This window comes from Pseudorca crassidens, chromosome 10, assembly GCF_039906515.1.
Source record: "Pseudorca crassidens isolate mPseCra1 chromosome 10, mPseCra1.hap1, whole genome shotgun sequence".
NCBI classification, from domain to species: Eukaryota; Metazoa; Chordata; class Mammalia; order Artiodactyla; family Delphinidae; genus Pseudorca; species Pseudorca crassidens.
The window spans coordinates 14,182,592-14,203,900 of record NC_090305.1 but is presented as its reverse complement, the minus strand read 5'-3'; the positions used below and the strand labels follow the sequence as shown (position 1 = coordinate 14,203,900).

Here is a 21,309-nt window from a genome sequence, read left to right as displayed (position 1 = left end):
AAGCTCTAACCAAAAAGTTTCAGCAATATCTATCCGCCTCCACCTGCTCCCAACACATAGCTCAGCCACTCACCTGTCATCTATCAGGCATGACCCGATACGGTTACTCATCTTCCTATAGCCCGATGTGTTCTTTCTCCTCAACCAGACTGAGTCACTTTAGGCAACTAATCGCCACACATTTGTTTGTACAAAGACGGAACTGAATACATGCTTCATAATGAGAATGGTAACCTAATAGACTTGCCTTCTTCAGTGTGTTCAACTACAGATGGGCCATGTCCTGGGGGAAACAAGGCAAAGGTGAAGCATCTTTAAGAAGTGAATTTTACTTAGGTAATTTACAATGTTATCTTTAAAATGAAATCAAAATAATATGGAGCAGATTATAATTTTAGATGAATGTTAAAGACAAAATTAAAAAATAAACAGGTGATGTCAAAAAGTTTCTAGTCCTCAGCGGTTCACTTTGGGCAATGCTTTCAGGTCATTCTCTTCCTTCCAAGGGTGAGTTCGTGTTCTTATATCAGTTGAGGATGTTTATGCGGAAACATTCGAGAAATACCCTGTAGATTATGAATGAGCAGTAAGGAAGGAATACAATCATTGCCCTTTTTTTCCCCATTTTTATTTTAAGATGCAATCAACACACATTTTTGTTTTCATTAAAGTGGGTAATAGAAATTAAACCTGAAGATTTGTTTAAGTCTTTATTTTACTTGCTTGGTTATGATATATTTGTGACATCAGATTTAAATATTAGAAATGAGTTTTAGTGTGACCATTCTTAAAATTAAATCTCAAACGTTTAAAAGTCAAAATTTTAAAGCATTTTTTGAATATTGATTTAGCTTTTGCTTTTTAGTTTACTGTTTTTGAAATCCAGAAGTAGTTTTGTGTTCTACTTTTGAAAATAAAATTTATTAAGTCTGAATAAAAATTTCTTTGTTCCTAAGTAGATGTGCCCATCCATCCACCTATCTATCTACTACACACACACACACACACACACACACACACACTATATAGATAGGTAAATATACTATCATATATACTATTCTATAACACATCCATTAACACATGTACATATGTGCCGTAAATTTAATTCAATTCACAGAACATGCCATGTGTATAGGAAACATAGAGATAAATTAATCAATACCAAGCAACTGAATGTTAAAAAGACTCCTCAGACTGACGCACTCAGAATAAATAGTCCACTGTGTGTTTAAAATAAGGATACTGAGGTTCTGATGTTTTTAATATAAGTACTAGAGGAAACACATCCCTGAAAATTCCCCAAACAACTTTTGTTGTAAGTCTTTTCAGCCATCAAGAGCTGTAAACAAACCAAGTTCAACCATTGTTCTTTGAATTTGCTTATTTTAAATAAACTTGTACTATATTTCACATGCTTCTGGAATTATCTATAATTTTATGCCTGGAAGCTTCTTCCGGTAATTACCAGTTCCTTGTCTAATAAGGAGAATTTCCCTTTTGTGTACTATTCTCATGGATATGAGGCTCACAATGGGTGCTAGTAATCTTTTCCATCTTACACAAAAGGTTAGATTTGAAGTGGACTTAGAAAATAATCACTTCCAATTTTCAAGATGAGGAAACTGAGACCAAGATAAATTGTAAATTGTCCAAAGCCAAAATGAACTAGTAGAGGTCTCACATCTCCCTCTAGTCTTCCATTTCTAGTCAGAAAAGTGACCATTCTACTTTAAAACATCTAAAGTGTCTGGTCAGGGTCTGTATTCCTGCACTGGGGCAGGAAAATGGAAGAGGTGATGACCTTGACTTTCAGTGCAGGTCCTTCAACAACAGGCAGCAACTGGCTAACTGAAATCCAGTGCTTTATTGGTCTGACCTGGGTGGAAACACCATCCTGTACTTTAAGTCAACTCTTGAAAGGAGTTGTCCTTCCTGAATCCAACACAAGATTCAGTCCAATCCTGAATCTTCTGAAGGTTTGTTCAGAAAGATGAGATCAGGTTTTCTTCTAAGCCCATGTGGAAAAATCTGTCTCACGTAAAGACCAAGGAGACCTCTCAAGGACGCCAGCCAGAAGCAGAGTTACTGTTAAAACCTTGGCCATGCTAGGCTCAACTGAAAGTTCAGATCAACAGTTCCCTTGTAGGAAGCTAGATATTGCTTTTAACTCTTCCCTGAGTTTGTGATTTCTTCTAGTTGATACTATCACGTCTGCAAACTGCTTGGCTTCAAGGGGCAGGGAAACAGAACGGTAAAAAGTTAAATTTCCTATTGAAAATGACAAACATGTTCCCATTGGCCACTTTATAATTTAAAATTATGGAAGTCAGAAAGATGCAGCCAAAGAGGATGTCAAAGAGATCTGAATTATAAGAAGGACTCGACGTGGCTTGAAGATGGAGGGCACCACACAGAAGGCATGAGAACGAACTGAATTCTGCCAACAACCAGTGAGCTTGGAAGAGAACCCCGAGCCCCAAATTAAAACACACTTGGGCCAACACCTTGATCTTCAGCCCAGTGAGAGTCTGAGCTGAGAACCCGACTACATCATGTACAGAGACTGAGATTAATGAATGTGTCGCTTTAAGCCACTATTTTAAAAATTAAAATAATGCTAAGAGGCCCTAGGCTGGCTCACGCAAGATGTGGGTTCAAACTCTAGCTTTGCCACCAACCCACTTGATGAACTTGGGCCACATCACCTAGCCCCTGAGTCTCAGCTCCCATCTGTAAATTGGGGGAGGGGCATATTAATAGCTACTTCCCAGAATAGTATGAAGAGCCAATGGAAATGTGATTCAAAGTACTTTGCACACCATAAGAAATCTTGTAAATGCAAGTTTTTACCATAAACCTCCCCCAAGAAAAACTTCTTGTGCTTTTGTGAACGCATTTCTTTCTCCACATATCCTCCATTTTAATGGAGCATAAAATTAGCTACATGCTTGTGAAATATTTGTGAAAAAGTGACATGAAGGAATATATATATATATATATTTTTTGGCGGTACGCGGGCCTCTCACTGTTGTGGCCTCTCCCGTTGCGGAGCACAGGCTCCAGACGCGCAGGCTCAGCGGCCATGGCTCACGGGCCCAGCTGCTCTGCGGCATGTGGGATCTTCCCAGACCGGGGCACGAACCCGTGTCCCCTGCATCGGCAGGCGGACTCTCAACCACTGTGCCACCAGGGAAGCCCAGGAATATTTTAAATCTAAAAAGACAACGTATTTACTGAGGAGGTCATTCCTACCTCACACACATTCACAAGCTTGAAATATATTTTGGGGACCCCCCCCCTTAGTTCTCTTTTCTCCTTTGGAAAGAATGTCTGACTACAAACTCATCACCCACACTCACAGCCACAGCACACACAGTACAATGGCTCCCTCTCCTCTCCCCTCCTAACAAAGAACGCTTAGAAGCACTTTGACATTCGTGATCTCATCCTATCCTCCTAAGCCTGAGTTAAAATAGACAAAATGACACTATGTGATAAATGGCTGGCCCCAAACCACAGCACCAGTCAAGAGCAAAGCCAGGCCTGGAACTGAAGCCACTTATTACAAGCTGGGTGTCTGTCCCCCAACCCCACACCACCTGGACTAGCAGAAGGCAGGGAGAACAGAGGACATCGCCTGCTGGTTCTGTGCGTGTGGTGTCTCAGATTTACCAACACTCTCCCAACTTTGTTCACGTACCCTTGTGGTGCCAAAGTCCAAGGGCCAGGCTGGAATTTGGGACACACCATGCAGGGCAGTGTGTGGATTTCTGGACTTGTTTGCTTTTAGTGAAACAAACTGGCTTGACTTCAAAAAAATCAGTCCAGGGCTTCCCTGGTGGCACAGTGGTTGAGAGTCCGCTTGCCGATGCAGGGGACACAGGTTCGTGCCCCGGTCCGGGAAGATCCCATATGCCGCGGAGTGGCTGGGCCCATGAGCCATGGCCGCTGAGCCTGCGCGTCCTGAGCCTGTGCTCTGCAACGGGAGAGGCCCCAACAGTGAGAGGCCCGCGTACCGCAAAAAAAAAAAAAAAAAAAAAAAAAGTTAAAAAAAAAAAATCAGCCCAGGCTGATGAATAATCAGATGTCTCACAACTCACCTCAAGAAAATCTTCATGTTTATTTTATCTAAATATGTTCAATAGCATTAATGTCAACCACCCATCCACTCCCTCCAAAAGAAAATATACCCCCTCAAATCACGCCAGGTCAGTAAGGAACCACAAGATAAAATGGCTAACATTAGACTTAATCTGCTTCTCATCAAAAGCCTGAATCCTAGTTATAACACACAGAAAAAGGAAAGCTGATAAAACTGAAAGACAAAGTTTATGCAGAAAATGGAATTCAAAGCACGTCTTTATACAGATCAGAAATTCATTAATTTCATTATTTAGAGCCTCTTTTCTTGCTTTTGAAACTGCCAATCGACTGATTTATTTAATTCTAGGCCACAAATACACTTTAGAGTACAAGTTAGTAATGTTAATAGGGAAGAATCTGGATCTGAGTTAATCACGTTGAGTCTTGATTGTAAACATTAAAAGGAACTGATGACAATGTACCTCGTATTTGTGGGGAAGAGGTAAACACTTTGGCTTTTGGAGTAAGTACATGGACACAGCTATAATTCTAGTTCCAATAGCAAATCAGATACACACTCTGCATTACTTCTCTAAGGAATCACCATCTGTCTCCTGTCTCCTGCCCTTCTCTAGATGAACCCCAGGGAGTGATTGGGGTCGATCTCAGGGGGTGGCCCTTTGCCCTAGGCATGTTGTCAGACACACCAAAATACAGACTCTAAGTGATTATTTGAAATAACACATTCTTTTATACATACCTCCATTGATGCAGGCAATTGGAAGAGGAGGACATTTTCTTGGAACTCACAGACCTGAGAGTAAAGGCAAACTCAGAATTACTAGCTGGTATTTTTTTTTTTTTTTTTGGCCACGCTGCTTGTAGGATCTCAGTTCCCCGACCAGGTTAAGATTAAACCCGGGCCACAGCAGTAAAAAGCCCAGAATCCTAACCACTAGACCACCAGGGAACTCCTGTGGCATTCTTTTTCTATCTGTCACTTATAAATAGTATGACCCCTGGCAGGACATGTACACAAAACTATTGCTTTCTCTACGAAGTAGATCCAATATCTGCCCCACTTATTTCATAATATTGTTCTCAAAAGTTTTTTAAAAAGTATACACAAATATAAATAAAACATACTATAGTTACTCTTAAATTATTCAAAGAAATTCATTTCTTTCTCATAATGTAGAGCTGGATACTATCTTTAGGGTCCAAAAAATACCTAGATTTATTATCTAACAAATGAAAATAATTGAATTACAGGAAAACCTAATTATAATTCTCCACCAAACTCACTAGATTCATGATTTACATTGCAATGAGTTTGCTGGTTAGGGGATTAATTAAAATCACTGCTGTATAAAATGGTTCATTCAATAATTCTTTGGAAATGCAAATTCAAGTTCAGCAAATAATAAGCACTTTAAAAATGAAATAATGTTGACATTCTAGGAGACGATTAAGCAAATTAAGAAACGGTAACCCAAAAATGTTTTTAAATGGTCTTATTTCCTCCAAACTGAATGCTTAGAAAATGAAATTTGAATTATAAGTCAGTTGTAAACCTTTGTGCTCAGGTATCATATTAGAAGCAAGTAACATTCAGCAAAAAGGCATCAACACCAGTATAGGAATGTGAGTTTCCAGTTTTGCAGAGACACAAGTCCTAGTTGTTAAGCAACTTCTGGCACTCAACTTCAGGCGAGTCCTGCCTTGAATACTAATCAAATGGAAATGACCTGAAGTTAACCCTCTACCTGTAAATCCTTTCTATAAAAATCATAACAAGGAAACACATTCCTCTACCATACTTTTGGGAGGTTAGAACTGACCTTAGAGCACACGGAACCCAACACGTATTTTATAGAACTGATAGCTCTGATGCCTGGCATTTTTTATTAGGATGATCAAAGACCTAAATTATTGGTTATTTTTCTGGATAATGATCAATGCCTGTGCATTGGCAGAGTGAAGTATCACACACACAACAGAAAGTCTGCAACAAGTGAAGGCATCACACTTGATCCTATTTCCTTTTTTTTTTTTTTTAAAGAAGATGTTGGGGATTGGAGTTTATTAATTAATTAATTTATTTTTGCTGTGTTGGGTCTTTGTTTCTGTGCAAGGGCTTTCTCTAGTTGTGGCAAGCGGGGGCCACTCTTCGTCGTGGTACGCGGGCCTCTCACTATTGCGGCCTCTCTTGTGGCAGAGCACAGGCTCCAGATGCGCGCAGGCTCAGTAGTTGTGGCTCACGGGCCTAGTTGCTCCACAGCAGGTGGGATCCTCCCAGACCAGTGCTCGTCGAACACGTGTTCCCTGCATAGGCAGATTCTCAACCACTGCGCCACCAGGGAAGCCTGCTCCTATTTCTTTTAAGAAACAAGGTAGCAAGAGTTACTTCCATATATGGTATTGCAGATTAGGTTACTTTTTTGTCAGTTCCGAACCTAAGATTTAATAATGACTTGGTTGGCTCCTGGATGATAAAATTGAACGTGTCTAAAAACATGCAGCATAACAAAAAATAACACACTTGATTTCCTGCTCCACATTTATTGGGGCCAGAGAGACTAAAACAGCTATTTTCCTCTCAAATACTTGGAAAAATATAATACTACAGCAATTTCTTAAATACATAACAAAACTTTCTGGATGATGAATCAACATGAGATGTAACAGCCTATAGATATCAACCGTAACAGCTTTATAAAATGTCATTCATCAAAGGCATTCTGAAACTATCTTGAAAGCTACACATATACACATATTCTATATACATAAAGGCATCTGTTCATGAACAGAAAGTCTTTTAGAAGCACTGCATAGGGAAGGCTAAAGTAATACATATCTAGATTCTGTATAATTTATTTTTTTTTTTTTTGCGGTACACGGGCCTCTCACTGTTGTGGCCTCTCCTGTTGCGGAGCACAGGCTCCGGACGCGCAGGCTCAGTGGCCATGGCTCACGGTCCCAGCCGCTCCGCGGCATATGGGATCTTCCCGGATCGGGGCACGAACCCGTGCCCCCTGCATCGGCAGGTGGACTCTCAACCACTGCGCCACCAGGGAAGCCCTAGATTCTCTATAATTTTTAAGAGACAATTGGGGTTCTAAGAAACGGTGATTTACATTCAAATAAACATGTAGATTTTCAAATCTGAATAGGTGAGATTTTTGTGATGCCAGCGACAAGAAAATTCACACTGTGAATTGTTGGTTTTTCAAAGGCCTCTTTCAAACTAGGGATTTCAAGTCGGGAGCAAACATCCATGGCATGAACAAATAGGATGCCTAAGATTCTAAAACTTGGTTCCAAGTGGTTTTCCTCTTCACCTCCCTGCCTAATAACAATGGAAAAAATCCCTAGAAGGGGCAACAGCTAAACGTTATGGAATTACATCCAATAGCTTTTCTGGATGGTGAGTTATCCCATCCAGATTACAATGTGGCGAAGGATTTGTTTAATTTCTATTTCAAATGGACTACACTACTTCAAACCAAACGATCTTCTGCCACAACATCCAAAGATAATTAGATAGACCCATATTTCTTCCTAGGACGGACAGAGAATCACTAGGGAAGGACAGAGCTGACAAACAGAGGAAGGCGACAAGGGTAAACCCTTTCTCTGGCCAGTTATACAAAATGAAAACATCAGTCTCTGTTATCAAAGTTGCCAGCTTTCCCCATTATAAACACAATCTCTAGACTGGCTTGCATCTCACCCTTTGATGCACTGGAGATATAAGTGGGTTTTAACCAACCAACCTCTTCCTGTTGATTCCAACAATCTCACACAGGCCAAATAGTTGAGCGCTTTAAGGAAGAAATCACCAGTTTTCAGGCACTTTTCAACATTTAAAAACTTAAATCCAGTTATTTTAAGCTATTCTCTACTTCAGTTCTTTTTTAAAATTATTTTATGTTATATATATTTTTTGGCTGTACTGCATGGCTTGCGGGATCTTAGTTCCCTGACTAGGGATCGAACCCGTGTTCCCTGCAGTGGAAAAACGGAGTCTTAACCACTGGACCACCAGGGAAGTCCCTCTAAATCCAGTTATTTTAAATCTATTTGACAAACACTTCCCACTCCCCACAAAAAAAAGTAAGCTAATTCTTTTATAGCATCTCTGTGAGAAGACATAGTCCTTCAGTTTGTCAAGGAAATAATAGCATAGATGCTTTCTTCCACTTTTACTCCAAATTCAGGAGCTCTGCCTCAGATAACAGAATTTTAGGTTACTTGAAATCAGCCCCTGTTTAAAGATTCTTTGTGGAACCCAGCTTGAAGACTGTATTAATATGGGGAGTACATTGCCATGACTGACATTCTTGGTACAAAAATTCAATTTCAGTTGAGTTCCTGTGATCCCCTGAGCAGTTATAAATGCCCTGTACTATAATAAGGCAGTGTAAGAAAAAGCAAATTACTCAAATATATATCCATTTATATTTGTACTAATATGAAATACAGTGCTAGAAGAAGAGATTGATTTGTTTTCCTGAAGTGTTTAGAGTTTCAAAGGAAAATAAAGACACTTAATATTGAGAAATTCCTAATGAATAATTTAAAATATTTTGGGGTTGGTGGCCATTCAAAAGTTTTCCCAGAGTTCTCATCTATGTTCTATACAAACAGTAAATAAAAATGTACACAACCAATAGATGTACTATACAGATATCAATATGTACATGTGAATTAAAGTTTCTTAAATATATACATCCCCACTTAGAATACAATCCATTACATAGGCAAAGCATCGTTCTTTAATAACAGGTCCAGGATAGCAGCAATTTAATAGTCTAGTTACCCAGTTACCTCAGTAAATAGGTCCTGATAGGTCTTGATGTGGTACCCCTAGCTTCAAGGAGAGCCGTCCACTAACATTTAACATGGTTCTCACGAAGCATCAGGTTACTGTGCTAATGGCAACTATAGTAAAAGTTACTGTCTTTTCAAAACTCATTTATTCAAAATCTGACTAACAGAATAATGGGAAAAATAAGCCACAGTGAGGTGATACGAACCCAAACTATTTAAGATACATAAAGCATTTACATTTTGTTTCTCAGATATTTTTTGTTGTTTTATCAGTGCCCTGTACATACAAAAAGTACTCTGACTGCCCTAACAGATGCTGAAAGAGCAAAACTTTGCTGCTGGGAAGAGAGCTGCTCTGAATCGTGTCTGAAAATACATAAACAACTTGATGATCAATTAGCGTTTTTACAAACTGGGATGGCACATTGTACTCTTTTAAAAGAGTTACGTTTATGAGTCAAAACCTTTGGGGAACTTATGAACTTGTAACCAAAATTTACATATATAATATGCAAAAAATATTTAGGTTGATTTATAATAAACCATATTATAACCATCCCAGAAGAATGGCTTTTAAGTAAACATTTATTTTGTGTGTACTATTGGGTAAATCCATTCATGCCCAATGAATAGAAACTCTAGGTAGGCAGCAAGTTATACAGATTCTAGATATACCTATGGACTTTAATATTCACTCTCGGTGTGTACTTGCAGGTCCAATTCTATATCTGTTGGGTGCATGAACAGAGAGCTCAAGAAAGGTCCCTGATACCTGTGATGATGATTTTGAATCTCTGCCACTTTACCCATACTTCATATAAAACAATCCTGTAGACCACAGCTACTAGCTGTAAGAAAAGTTCATCACCCAGGGGAGAGATACTACATTAGACCAGATTGTTTTACCTGCTGCAGCCCTTTTCCTGGGAAGGGACAACTCCCTCTGCATAGCAATTTCTCCTGCTTGACACTGAGACCACACAGGAGAAACCTATTGTGTTTCCGCCAAATTCCTGGGGAATCAGCACACCCGCTAACCGGCAGAGGCAGAACCGCCATATCAGCTCCTAAGATAAGCAGCTCTCTTATAATTCTTACAAGAATTACAATTCTTATAAGAATTTCCCCTTAAGCAGTCTGATCCTTCCCCTCCTACAGGCGGTTTTCCTCATGCTTCTCACGATGGTCCAATCAACACAACAGACTCTGGCTTCTCAGTTAGCGCGTGTTGTCACAACTGGCAGCACGTTTATTACACCAAGTGTTCATTCAGGCTCCTTGAATGTGGCTGGAAGTTGAACAGTCCAGTAGGATCCTTCAGACGATAGCATGACGGTGTGTTAGTTCCTCCCCATCAACCCCAAAGCTTTCCAACACGCTTCATAGACATGGCCTGGACTGTTGCACTCGGTTCTCTTTACACAGGAACATACGCACCAGCGCTTGGCCTTTTTGGATGCCGAAGGTGGGCAGGCAAGTTCAAAGTCTGGACACAGAGGCACTTCCAAAGTCTGGCAAGGAGGGGGAGGCGAGTTCACTAAGGGGGGCTTTGTCACTGTGCTGTCTCGTATAACCCAGACATCTGTGGCACATGGATACGAACGGAGATCTTTAGGTTGTGGATGGGTCATGCGTTTTCTTCTTGCCCCGACAGGACTTGCAGATGCAACAGATTATACATGGGGAAGCCAGGAGCAGCAAGGGTGAAGTCACCAAGGCAATGATGCCCAACCCCACAAGAATCCCGACCACCTGGAAATGTAGAAGAAAAGCCTATTTCAGCAGTTCAATCTTCCTATGTGTACACTCTACCATCAGCTGTGGACTGTTTGTGTCCCCCCCCAAAAATTCATAGGTTGAAACCCTAATCCCCAGTATGATGATGTTTGGAAATGGGAGCCTTTGGTAGGTAATTAGGACATGAGGGTGGTGTCCTCATGATGGGATTAGTGCCCTTCTATAAAGAGACAGCAGAGAGCTTGCTTCTCTCTCCATTCTCTGCCATGTGAGGACACAGTGAGAAGATGGCCATCTGTAAACCATGAAGAGGGTCCTCACCAGAACCCAACCACACTGGCACCCTGATCTCAGACTTCCAATCTTCAGAACCGTGAGAAACAAATCTGTGGTTTGAGCTGCCCAGTCTAGGGTATTCTGTTATAGCAGCTTGAACTAAGACACCATCTCAGGCACATAAAGCAGTTACAATTATAGCCAGTGCCCGGAAGGACAAACCAAATGCTAACTCAGGCTCTGGCGCAAGCCCAGTGGGATCATGAATTGTTGGTGTTGGCTCTCTACCTGTTTCTTCAACAGTCTTAGAAGGATGTTAATAATGGTTACTAGGCTATGAACACTGACTCTCTCAAAAGGAACACAGAAATAAACAAACAAACAAACAAATACTATTAAAAATAAACCAGGACTCCCTTTGAACCTGCCATGTAAACACACAATGATATGTACAGAGGGATCTAAGCCACAACAGGGGCTCATGGGATTTTATTTTATTTAATAAATTTATTTATTTTTGGCTGCGTTTGGTCTTCGTTGTTGCACATGGGCTCTCTCTAGTTGTATCAAGCGGGGGCTACTCTGCTTTGCGGTGCACGGGCTTCTCACTGCGGTGGCTTCTCTTGTTGCAGAGCACAGGCTCTAGGCGCACGGGCTTCAGTAGTTGTGGCTCACGGGCTCTAGAGCACAGGCTCAGTAGCTGTGGCACGCGGGCTTTGTTGCTGTGCGGCATGTGGGATCCTCCTGGACCAGGGCTCGAACCTGTGTCCCCTGCATTGGCAGGCGGACAATGTGTGCCACCAGGGAAGTCTGGCTCATGGGATTTTAGAGCCCTGCCTTTCATAGCAAATATGCCTCAAAGGGCTTTGGGAAGGTCATTCTCTCCATTTTTTCAGGAAGAACGAGCATTCATCTTCATTCTGCTGGTCACTGTTAATTACTTGGCTGCTCTGTCGCCCTGCCCCTCCACCTCTCCTCTAGGAGACTGTGCTCATGAATTAACTTCAGGCCCCAGAAGTTCCCCAGAACCTCTCAGGCTGGGCTGGGTAAATAGGGAATGGAGTGGGGAGGATAAGTAGGCGGGCTTTTTAACCCATCCTAAGTCTGGTTTCTCTCACGCTCCTTTCAAGGTCAGGGTACCTGTGTTCGGTTCCACATCACTGAGGCTCTCGAGTGGCCGAGCTTATTCCTACATGGCCCTTTGTCATAATGTCTGAGGAAAATGTCATTCTGAAAAGCAAAGAGAGGTTTCGGTAAACACGCACTTTTGAGTTGAGAAATGGATACGAACCCCATCAGATCACCTCACTGGAAGCAAAGGCTCTTTCTGGTGATATTAACGACAGCCTGTGGAAACTCCAAGCTGACAATCCTTAGACAGTATCTTAGTAATTTTACAACTCATCGAGTGAAAACAGATGATAGTTCTTGAGACTCCATTGATTCTAAACAAGATTAATGACCAGACCAATTACCTTTGAAAGGTAGCTCTAGCAGAGGTGCAGTATGGAATGAGAGGATCACGAATGAGGCAGCTAAAAGGCTTCGTAGTCAACCAGCTGAGATAAAATGCCAGTGGCTGAGATGGAGAAGAGGTAAATACAGCCATGAAGAATTAAGAAGGTAACTAACTAGACGGGGAAACAGGGAGAAGAAATCACAGATGAGGGAGAAGCACCGCATGGAAGGCTTTATTGAGGGAAGTGACAACATAGAGATGCATTTTATTGGGAAGATGATGACCACAGTTTGGACGTGTTGAACTTGAGAGATACTTGAGACATTTAAGCACTACTGTTCAAAAGACAGCTGATTACATAGATCTGGATTTTGGGAAAAAGACTTGGGAAGCAACGTCCTTGGGCTGAAGAAACCACAGAAGTAGATGAGATTACCCAGACAGAGGGTGCAGACTGAGAAGTGAAGAGGTTATTGAACACAAACATTTAAGAGAGGGCCAAGGAAAAACCTGGAAAGGAAACTGAGCAGTGGCCAGAAACAAAGAAGGGAAATCAGAAGAGATGGTATCACTGGAGCAGAGGTGGTTGAGATGTGAAAGGCAGCGGAGAATCCAGGTAAGATGAGGAATAAAGTATGCACTGGATTTTACCCAAAAGGAATCTCTCACAGTCTTGGAAGAATGCAGTCAGGGTGTGTCTAAGTGGCAATCTGAGTCACTGCAGTGACTGGAGTGTCAATGGCTAGAGGCGATTATGCTTATTTGAGTCTTGGCTTCTAAAGGAAGGAGAGAAATAGAATGGCAGTAAGGAAAAGATGTAGGCTTGAGAAAAGGGTTACTCGTTTTTAAATGGGATACAGTTGAATGTGTGGGTAGGTTAGAGAGTAGAGAATGGAAGCTGAAGTCACAGGAGAGAGAAGATATAAATGAAGGGGACAAGTCTCTGAGGTTGCCAAAGCAGAGGACGAGGACTCTCTCATCCTCTGAAACAGCAGAGATGAGAATCAAGGCAGAAACAAACCCAACTCCCCACAGCAAAACTCAAAATCACTCTTTTTGGTGTCTGTCTCAGGCTTGGCTTTTGGATAACCACCCTTCTCCTAGACCCATGCTCTAAAACTTTCCTATAAACAAAGATCAACCCCACCATCTGACGTGGAACACTTGTCTACAGGAAAACATCATTATCCACAAGCCAATGCCCCCTGGCTAAAACTGAGAAAAATGAAACCTCAAAACACAATGACCAGAAGAAGATGCTGTGTATCTAGCAATTTCACATCTGTAGCGTTTTACTCGAGTACCAGAACAGCACAAGTGACGGAACACTGTGTTCTTTGCAACACCATACCCAAAACATATTTCAGCCAAAGGAAGGAGTGATCTGGCACACATATTTATTCCCTTACTCTCTTGCCTCCTAAAGAGAACCTCATGGGCTCAGCCTCCTAGTGGATATGAATCCAATTACTGCTTTGGTTAAACCTGAAGGAAATCAGAAAAGATTTCTTTCATTTATAAAGCATGAGGGGTGTACAATCGTGAGTCATACCCTCAACCAGAGTATCGTTCATTTGGAATTAGGAGAGGTCTCAAATATCAAACATAATTGTAATTCAAGGGGTTATAATAAATAGGATATTTTCTAAAGAATGAAAACATGTCTTTCAATCTGACCTGCTGGGCTTCTAGAGTCTAAAATGTCAACTTTCTCCTCCCCAGTGCATACCTCTTCCTGAAATCCTGACATCAAGCTGATTAAGATTCTTACTCATAGATGTCAGCCTAAACAACTTATCTAATTTTCAGTTAAAAATCAGGCATGTGGTGGCCAGCACGCATGCCATGTTAACTGCACTCGCTCACTGAGTGTGTATAATACTCAGCAGCAATTAAAATGAAAAGCTGAGAAAAGAACGGCCACCCATCCAACCATGACTGAGGGCTTACACCGATATGAACACATCTTATGGGTCCAAATTGTCAAAATAGGGAATATCTATAAGCAACTTATGCCACCCCAAACTGTAAAACACTAGAATTGAAAAAACTCTCTCCAATCCTTCACATCAACTGTGAGGTTACCATTAGCCTCAGCACTGGACTGAATGGAGCTGCACCTGAATTTGAGAAGACACACTTCATGCATGGCGGGGGAAAAGAATTAGACGAGACCCCTTTATGTGGGAAGGGAACTCTGAGAAAGCGGTAACTAATGATCCTGCTTTCACGCCAATGAATGAGATAGTAATTAAGAGATACCATTTATTTGAATGGCTTTTTTCCTTAAATTCAAAAAGAAAAAAAAACCAATCTAATCGTGGTAGGCAGAATAACTGCTCCTCTAGAGATGCCAATGGCCTATTCCCCATAACTTGTGAATATGTTACCTTACACGGCAGAAGGGATTTTGCAAGTGTGATTAAAGACCCTGAGATGGGGGAGATTATCCTGCATTATCCAGAGGGGCCCAACCTAATCACACGCATCCTTAAAAGCAGACAAGTTTTCCCAGCCTGTCGGAGGGAATCACTCTGGAAGTTAAGACCATGGAAGAAGGGTCAGAGAGATGTGATGATGCTGCCTTTGAAGATGGAAAAAGGAGCCATAAGCCAACGAATGCAGGCAGCCTCTAGAAGCTAAAATAGGCAAAGAAATGGATCCTCTCCTAGAGCCACCAGAAAGAATGCAGTCCTGCGGACACCTTGATTTTAATCCAGTGAGATCCATATCAGACTTCCAATGGACAGAACTAATGATAGTAAATTTGTGTTGCTTTAAGCCACGAGTCTGTGGTAGTTGGTTACAAAAGCAATATAAAACTACTACACTAATAGTCCTTTACATAATAAAATGAGACCGTGCCCCCAAAGCAGGAAATGTCCCTAAAACAAAAGCTTGCCTTTAAAGTTAAGGTGAAACACCTAAGGCAATCAAAGAGAGGTATCTACAGTAGCAGGCTCAGGATGTCTCATTAAGAAAAATAAACTTCTTTGGTGAACAAGAACAGGCTCAATATTTCAAAAGGAAAGCCCATCAGATACCGGCTGTCGCACAGATACGGGATAGAGAAGGACCACACGGGGAGACTCTTCCAGGTGGGACTTACGTCCAAGTTCTGGAGGCAGTACCAGCAAAACGTGTGCTTGCAGTTCTTACACATCATCTGAGCACAGCCTTCGTTGCGTTCAATATAAACCCGGCACACTGGGCATTGCTTAATGGGGGCTTCTGCCTCCGTCACGAAGAGGGCCCTAGAAACAAAATGAATGAGAAATTATAGGGGAGGGATGGAGACTGCTGCCTGGGTTTTTAAAAAGCAAGGACCGCAAGTGTGCACTAACCAGAGCTATGGGAAAAGTGGGCTGAATATAATTAATTAATCAGCTAAATATGCTCTTCTAGACTCAACTTTATGGTCATCAACTGAACTCCCAGGGCTCCTATTGGGTAGGGAGTGAACTCTCTTCTATCTGTGCTTGATTCCCCAGCGCAGGAGAAGGGTGTGGGTAACAGTAGGAGAGATGCCGATTATTTGTTGTTCAGTTAACTCAAAACAAAGAAGAACCTTAATTTATTTATCTTTGGCTTTGAGTGAATTACATAATTGTATTTTCCACAGCTGATTGAATTCATTGTTTTGCCAAATTAGTCTTTCATTCTCTGAGCACACCCTGTCTGAATAAAAAGTACAAGAAGTCTGCCACACAGTGGAAAAAACAGCTCAGGATCCAACGGGGGGGGGGGGGGGGGGGGGCGGGCGGGCGGGTAGAGATCATCTATCTAATGATCTGTGCAAATAAACAAACGGAGGGGATTGGAGGGAGTCAATCATCAATTCTTTCAAATAAATGCCCAATATCATTGAAAAGACCTGCTCCAAATAGATGAATAGGCCAGCAAGGCTCACAGGCTCAAGGGTGTAGAAAATAAGTAGAACAAGCTGAGGTGGAGGGAGGCCTGGGTGAGCCAGAGCACTGAGTTGCATTTTAGCTACTGTTCATCAAAACCACCACCCAGCACGTGGAAACATCAGTTTCACAAAGTGTGCTCAAACCTAGGACTGGATTTGGTGCTCATAATAACCCTACACAGCAGGGGGACAGCCACCGTTTTCATTCCTCCCCTTTGTTTTTTCAAATAGAGAAATGACTCATAGAGGCTGAATGACTTGCATGAAGTCACAGATACCAAGTGACAATGTCAGAACTCAATCCATCTCTCCTCTAGGATCTTTACATCGTCCTGTGATTCCCCGGGGACCTTGCTGCGTGGCAGTGACAATGTAGCAGGTACTGGCTAAGCGGGCACATGCCTGCCACGTGTGTTAGCTCTTTTTCTCCTCTTGATGTGTTTGGTCTGCAGTTCAAGCACAGCATCACAGCCAGGTAGCATTTCTGTTCCTGGAGAATGGCTCTCCACACTCCGAGGGTGCCGGGTGATTAAGCCAGCTGCACGGTAACAATGGTATTTCTGACCTTGCTGATGCAAAAGAGCTATAGCCTCAAGCAAAGCAAGGGATCAAACACAAAGGTCTCTCACTCGAGGCCCTGCTGCTGCCATAAAAACCCTCCGTCCTAGAAGGTACAGAGTGCATTGCTTCTCATCATAACAAAATCTCAACCTCAGCACTGTTTTTTTTCAGAGCACAACGTACTGAAAGATAAGCTCTCTTTCTCTAGTACACGCGAATTTTAGCAGCGTACTACACTGAATGGCTGTTGCTTCTACTGCTGTGTTCCTTTTGATATGATTGGCACACCTCACAAGCTGGCAAGTGAGTCAGGGAAGAGAATCATTTCTGCATCTCTTCGCAAGCAGGAAGAATGAGGTGTATCAATTGTAGGCGGTCACGGTACCTAAGCAAACGGCTGTGGACAAAAGTCATGACTTCCTACGGAGAACCAAGGGACCACATGCCTCCTACCTAAAAAGAAATCAAAACTCATATAGACTCTAATGTCAGCCGTATCTGGAAGATTCTCTGGGGGTAAATAACTAAAATTCCTTTAGACATGCTTATTTGGTTATTCTTTGTTAATAACTTACCAATCCTGAGACACTTCTCAGGAAACCTCTGCAGGGAAATAACTTACCTTGAAATTTCATCACAATATAACTCCTTCTCCAAGCAACATATTTCTAAGAACACTAGTGAATAATCCCAAGACGAAGTTTCCTTTCTTACCCGTGCTCTGTTGGCAGGACGCTAGGCTGACTGTCTCTGCAGGAGACCTCTGCGTGCCAAGCATCCTTGCAGCACGAGCAGAACTTCAGGTGGCAAGAAGGGCACTCCACGAGCACGGGCTGTCCTGGCTCACTTGATGCGACGGGGCATACTGTCTGACAGTCTGCGACAGGACACCACGTTCTGTAGGGGTCCAGATGAACTTCTAAAGCGTAAAGAAAGAAAATGTGGTGGTCTATCTTTCATTCAAGCCTGAGGCTTTGCTTTCTCTCCTACATTTATTCTTTTATAGGTCGACACTTACGGAAGCTTAGTACAACCAATGGCGATGGTTTCTACTACTGGTCTTCACAGTGGATCCAGACCTACAAGGTCACCCAGCCCTGCCACACTTCCCAAAGTACATACTCAATGGAATAGGCCACCATTGCCCTTATGAACAGATAAGGAGGCTTCTTACTAACCAAAATGCACAACTCTTGGAATATTTCTCACCCTTCAGCATTCGAAACAGGCAAAAAGCCCAAGTCCCTTCTACAATTATTCTGGATACCATCTTGGAGAAAAATTGGATGTGAAGAACCAACCAAAACAAAAGAAAAAAAGTCCACAAAAGATTTTGTCCTTTCAGGCACTGATAAACAGGTAGTGAGGTTTCTTCTGTTGTTTAGAGAGAAATTAAAGAAGAAGAATCAAATAGTTTTAGGACCAAACAGTGTCTGGTGTGGCTCAGTCAAGAAGTCGGATTAGCTGTCAATCTGGATATTCTGTTGCCCTGCCAATGTGCTGGTGAGGGACGATTTGTAAAAGACACACATGCTCTAAAAACAAAAGGTAGGGACCTTCACAGGCCATAAAATGATCAGACACCACACTGGCTAGATCCACGTGGCATGCAGAAAAGAAGATACGGTTTGGGAGATGTGCAACTGTCTTTCTATGCGAGTGTTTACAAATCTTGTTCAGTTTTCCATTTTCTAGTCAATAACAGACTCCGTATTCTTGTCATATAACATAACCTTTAGTGGAAAATATCATGTGGGAAATGATGTTATTTAAGAGGTAGAGTAGCCCTTTTTTCCCTGAACCAACGTATTTTGCAAATTTTAAACTGATGAGATTCTAGTTTCAAATCTCTTAAGGCTTGCGATTCTTGGAAATTTCCATGCAAAAAGCAAAAAAAAAAAAACCCCAAAGAATGGTGCAAAAACAAAATGAAGGTATTAAGTATGAGCTTAATTTTAAAGGTAATAATTTTACAAATTCAGTACCGGGGGAGGGGGGAGAGTCTGAAATCTTCCAGGAAACACTGGTTCCAATAATGTTGCATCTAGAAAATGCAACAATTGGACCTACGCTTATTATAGGTTTTCATTCAAAAAGAGCATCCTTAAACCTGTTTTCTTATCTAATAATTCTGGAGGGCAGGATTAGAGAATGATGGGCCAAATATAACCAGAAAAGGGAAGCTTATGATTCACAGGTCCTCAGACTCCGAGAGATGAACCCCTCTAAGATACCGAAAATTTTGGGACAGGATGATTAAAATGTTAAGGAGACACTGACACACATATGCTTCAAGACCCTGACCTTTGATTTCCACACCATTTATGTTTTCTCCCAAACTCTTTAAACTGCTTTGCAAATACTAAGCCCAAAGAAATGAAGTCTGGCATGTAACTTAGCACTAAGGATTCCCACCTTAAATATCTACTTACCATTCTAAATCACAAGTCTTCTAAAAGTTTGATGATAATGGAGGGAAAGGAAAGGAAAGTTAAGAGATATAAAATTTATAGCATCCCTACTGATCACCTTAAAAAGATTCAAGTATGCAACCTGTCTTCATAGCTCTAATCAATTAAAATTATTTGGTGGATGTTCTGACTTGTTCCTACTTGTTTCAGGTATCTGGGTGGCACAATAGAAACAGAAACAATAAATAGGGGAGCAATGAAAGATTCTGATGAACTCCTATTAACAAAAGGGCCTTAGTATGCAGTGCAGCTATGACACACAGTCCAATGCAAACGCTAGGGAAGAGTCGGAGACACAGAAAACAGAGATCGTCTGTAGTTTTCTCCACTATGACAGTACATAAGTGACAATGAAAAGGAGTGTGGAAGGAGAGGCAGAAGCGAGACATTACAGGCTTCTACTCATTTCTTTCATTAGAAGTCCTGTTCTGTAGGAATAACCTATAGAGCTTAACAAACACCAAAAGTGGAGTTACTAGGAGGTGGATGTGACTCAATTCAGAAATGAAATTGGCTACTCCAGCCAATTCTAGTGTTATCTACTCAATATCTATCCTTACCCCTGTCAACCCTCCTTGCTGAGAACTTTTATCTATCTCTATAGAGGTGGAATATTCCAGAGACTTGCTTTCTCCGCCTTCCCTGCAGCTAAGGCTTGGGTATGTGACAAGAGTCCTGCCAACAGGAGGTCCACCAAGGGGCTGCTGGGACAAGATCTCTTCCCTGATACAGGGGGAAGAATCGTCCTTTGGTCTTTCTGCCTTTGAACACAGCCGTTCAAAGCTGACTGAAAGGCTACTTTCAGTCTGGCATATGAACAACAGACTAAAAATAATTTTGGAACTAAGCTGTCCCCTGGAAAATCATTTACTTTTTATAACATTGAAATATATTCAAATTTCCCCTTTGTTTCACCTTCTTTTCCAAATATACAGTTCTCATTCTGTGCTTTTCCTTCCCCCTAAAAACCCCCTCTCTTCTCTACCAAGTCGTAGCCTATCCATTCCTAAAGGACCTACTTTCACGTGCTTGTCTTAATTTTTGGAGTCACAGAACATGCGTCTTGTTCACTGCTGTTCTCTATTCATTTCGTAAAGATGGTCTTTCTTTCTTCAGACTGTAGGCAAGAGCTATTTCTTACTCTATTTGTGTGCTCCAATATACCTGACACAGTGACGGGATACTACCTATTGATATAAAGTAGTAATTCCTGGGTTTTTCAAAAGCATAGACAGACTGCTCTGCAAATAACTGATTTATAATACATACAGTAATAATACCATCTTGAACTGCCTTGCACCAAAATTCCCTTCTGGGACTCTCATCAATAGATGTGCACACTAAAATCATCCAATATCAGTCCTGGTGTTGAAAGTATGTGATGATCTATATTAGACCATAGATCTCCACCCACCTCAGTCAGGGCTCTCTACCTCTGAAAAGATGTCAACTTGGCAAAACATGGACTTTTACATATAGCACTTTCAAAACTAAACCTCTTTTATGAAGTGTCACTTATAAGGGCAATGATGAAAAATGTTTCTAACATTAAAATGAATAAGTATCCCTTCTAGAATCCTACTTTCTCTCTATACCTAACATTCATTCACTTCCTATCTCATCTTAATCCTTGGGTGAGCGATCCACATTCTCTGATTCCCATTCCTATCCCCTCATATCCTCCTTAAGTCTTTAAAACAAAGTTTTTACTCCCAACACATTAAATAAACTGCTCTCTGAAAGGTACAACTGACATCCCTCTAGTCACATCCAACAAATGTTTCTCAATCCATCTTTTATCTGACACTCTTCTTGTAACTCTATCTAAGGCACTGGCCTCTCTGATTTCTTCCCACAATCTTCCTTTCCCCTTTATCATTAATACTGCTTCCTTTGCTCCAACGATGGATGGTATCTAAGACTTAGTCCTGGATTTTACTTATTTATAGAGCTCACGCCATGACTCAGCCTCAACT

The 21,309-nt window shown here is 41.5% G+C and overlaps 1 protein-coding gene across 4 annotated transcripts in view; it reads right to left on the bottom strand.

Annotated features, from left to right (window-relative positions):
* Window positions 1–391: 391 nt before the first annotated feature.
* RNF144B (ring finger protein 144B) overlaps window positions 392–21,309 on the bottom strand; it is a 176,673-nt gene continuing 155,755 nt past the window's right edge. For 2 of the 4 annotated variants that reach the window (XM_067752093.1, XM_067752092.1), the window contains 4 exons: window positions 17,577–17,781; window positions 15,498–15,642; window positions 12,070–12,159; window positions 6,626–10,668 (listed from right to left, as the gene is read on the bottom strand). In XM_067752093.1, the coding sequence (XP_067608194.1) occupies window positions 10,528–10,668; window positions 12,070–12,159; window positions 15,498–15,642; window positions 17,577–17,781 (581 nt within the window). In that variant the 3' untranslated portion in view covers window positions 6,626–10,527. Of the gene's footprint in view, window positions 567–4,103; window positions 4,898–6,625; window positions 10,669–12,069; window positions 12,160–15,497; window positions 15,643–17,576; window positions 17,782–21,309 lie in introns of those variants that run through there. The other 2 variants (XM_067752095.1, XM_067752094.1) reach the window with 2 other exon arrangements.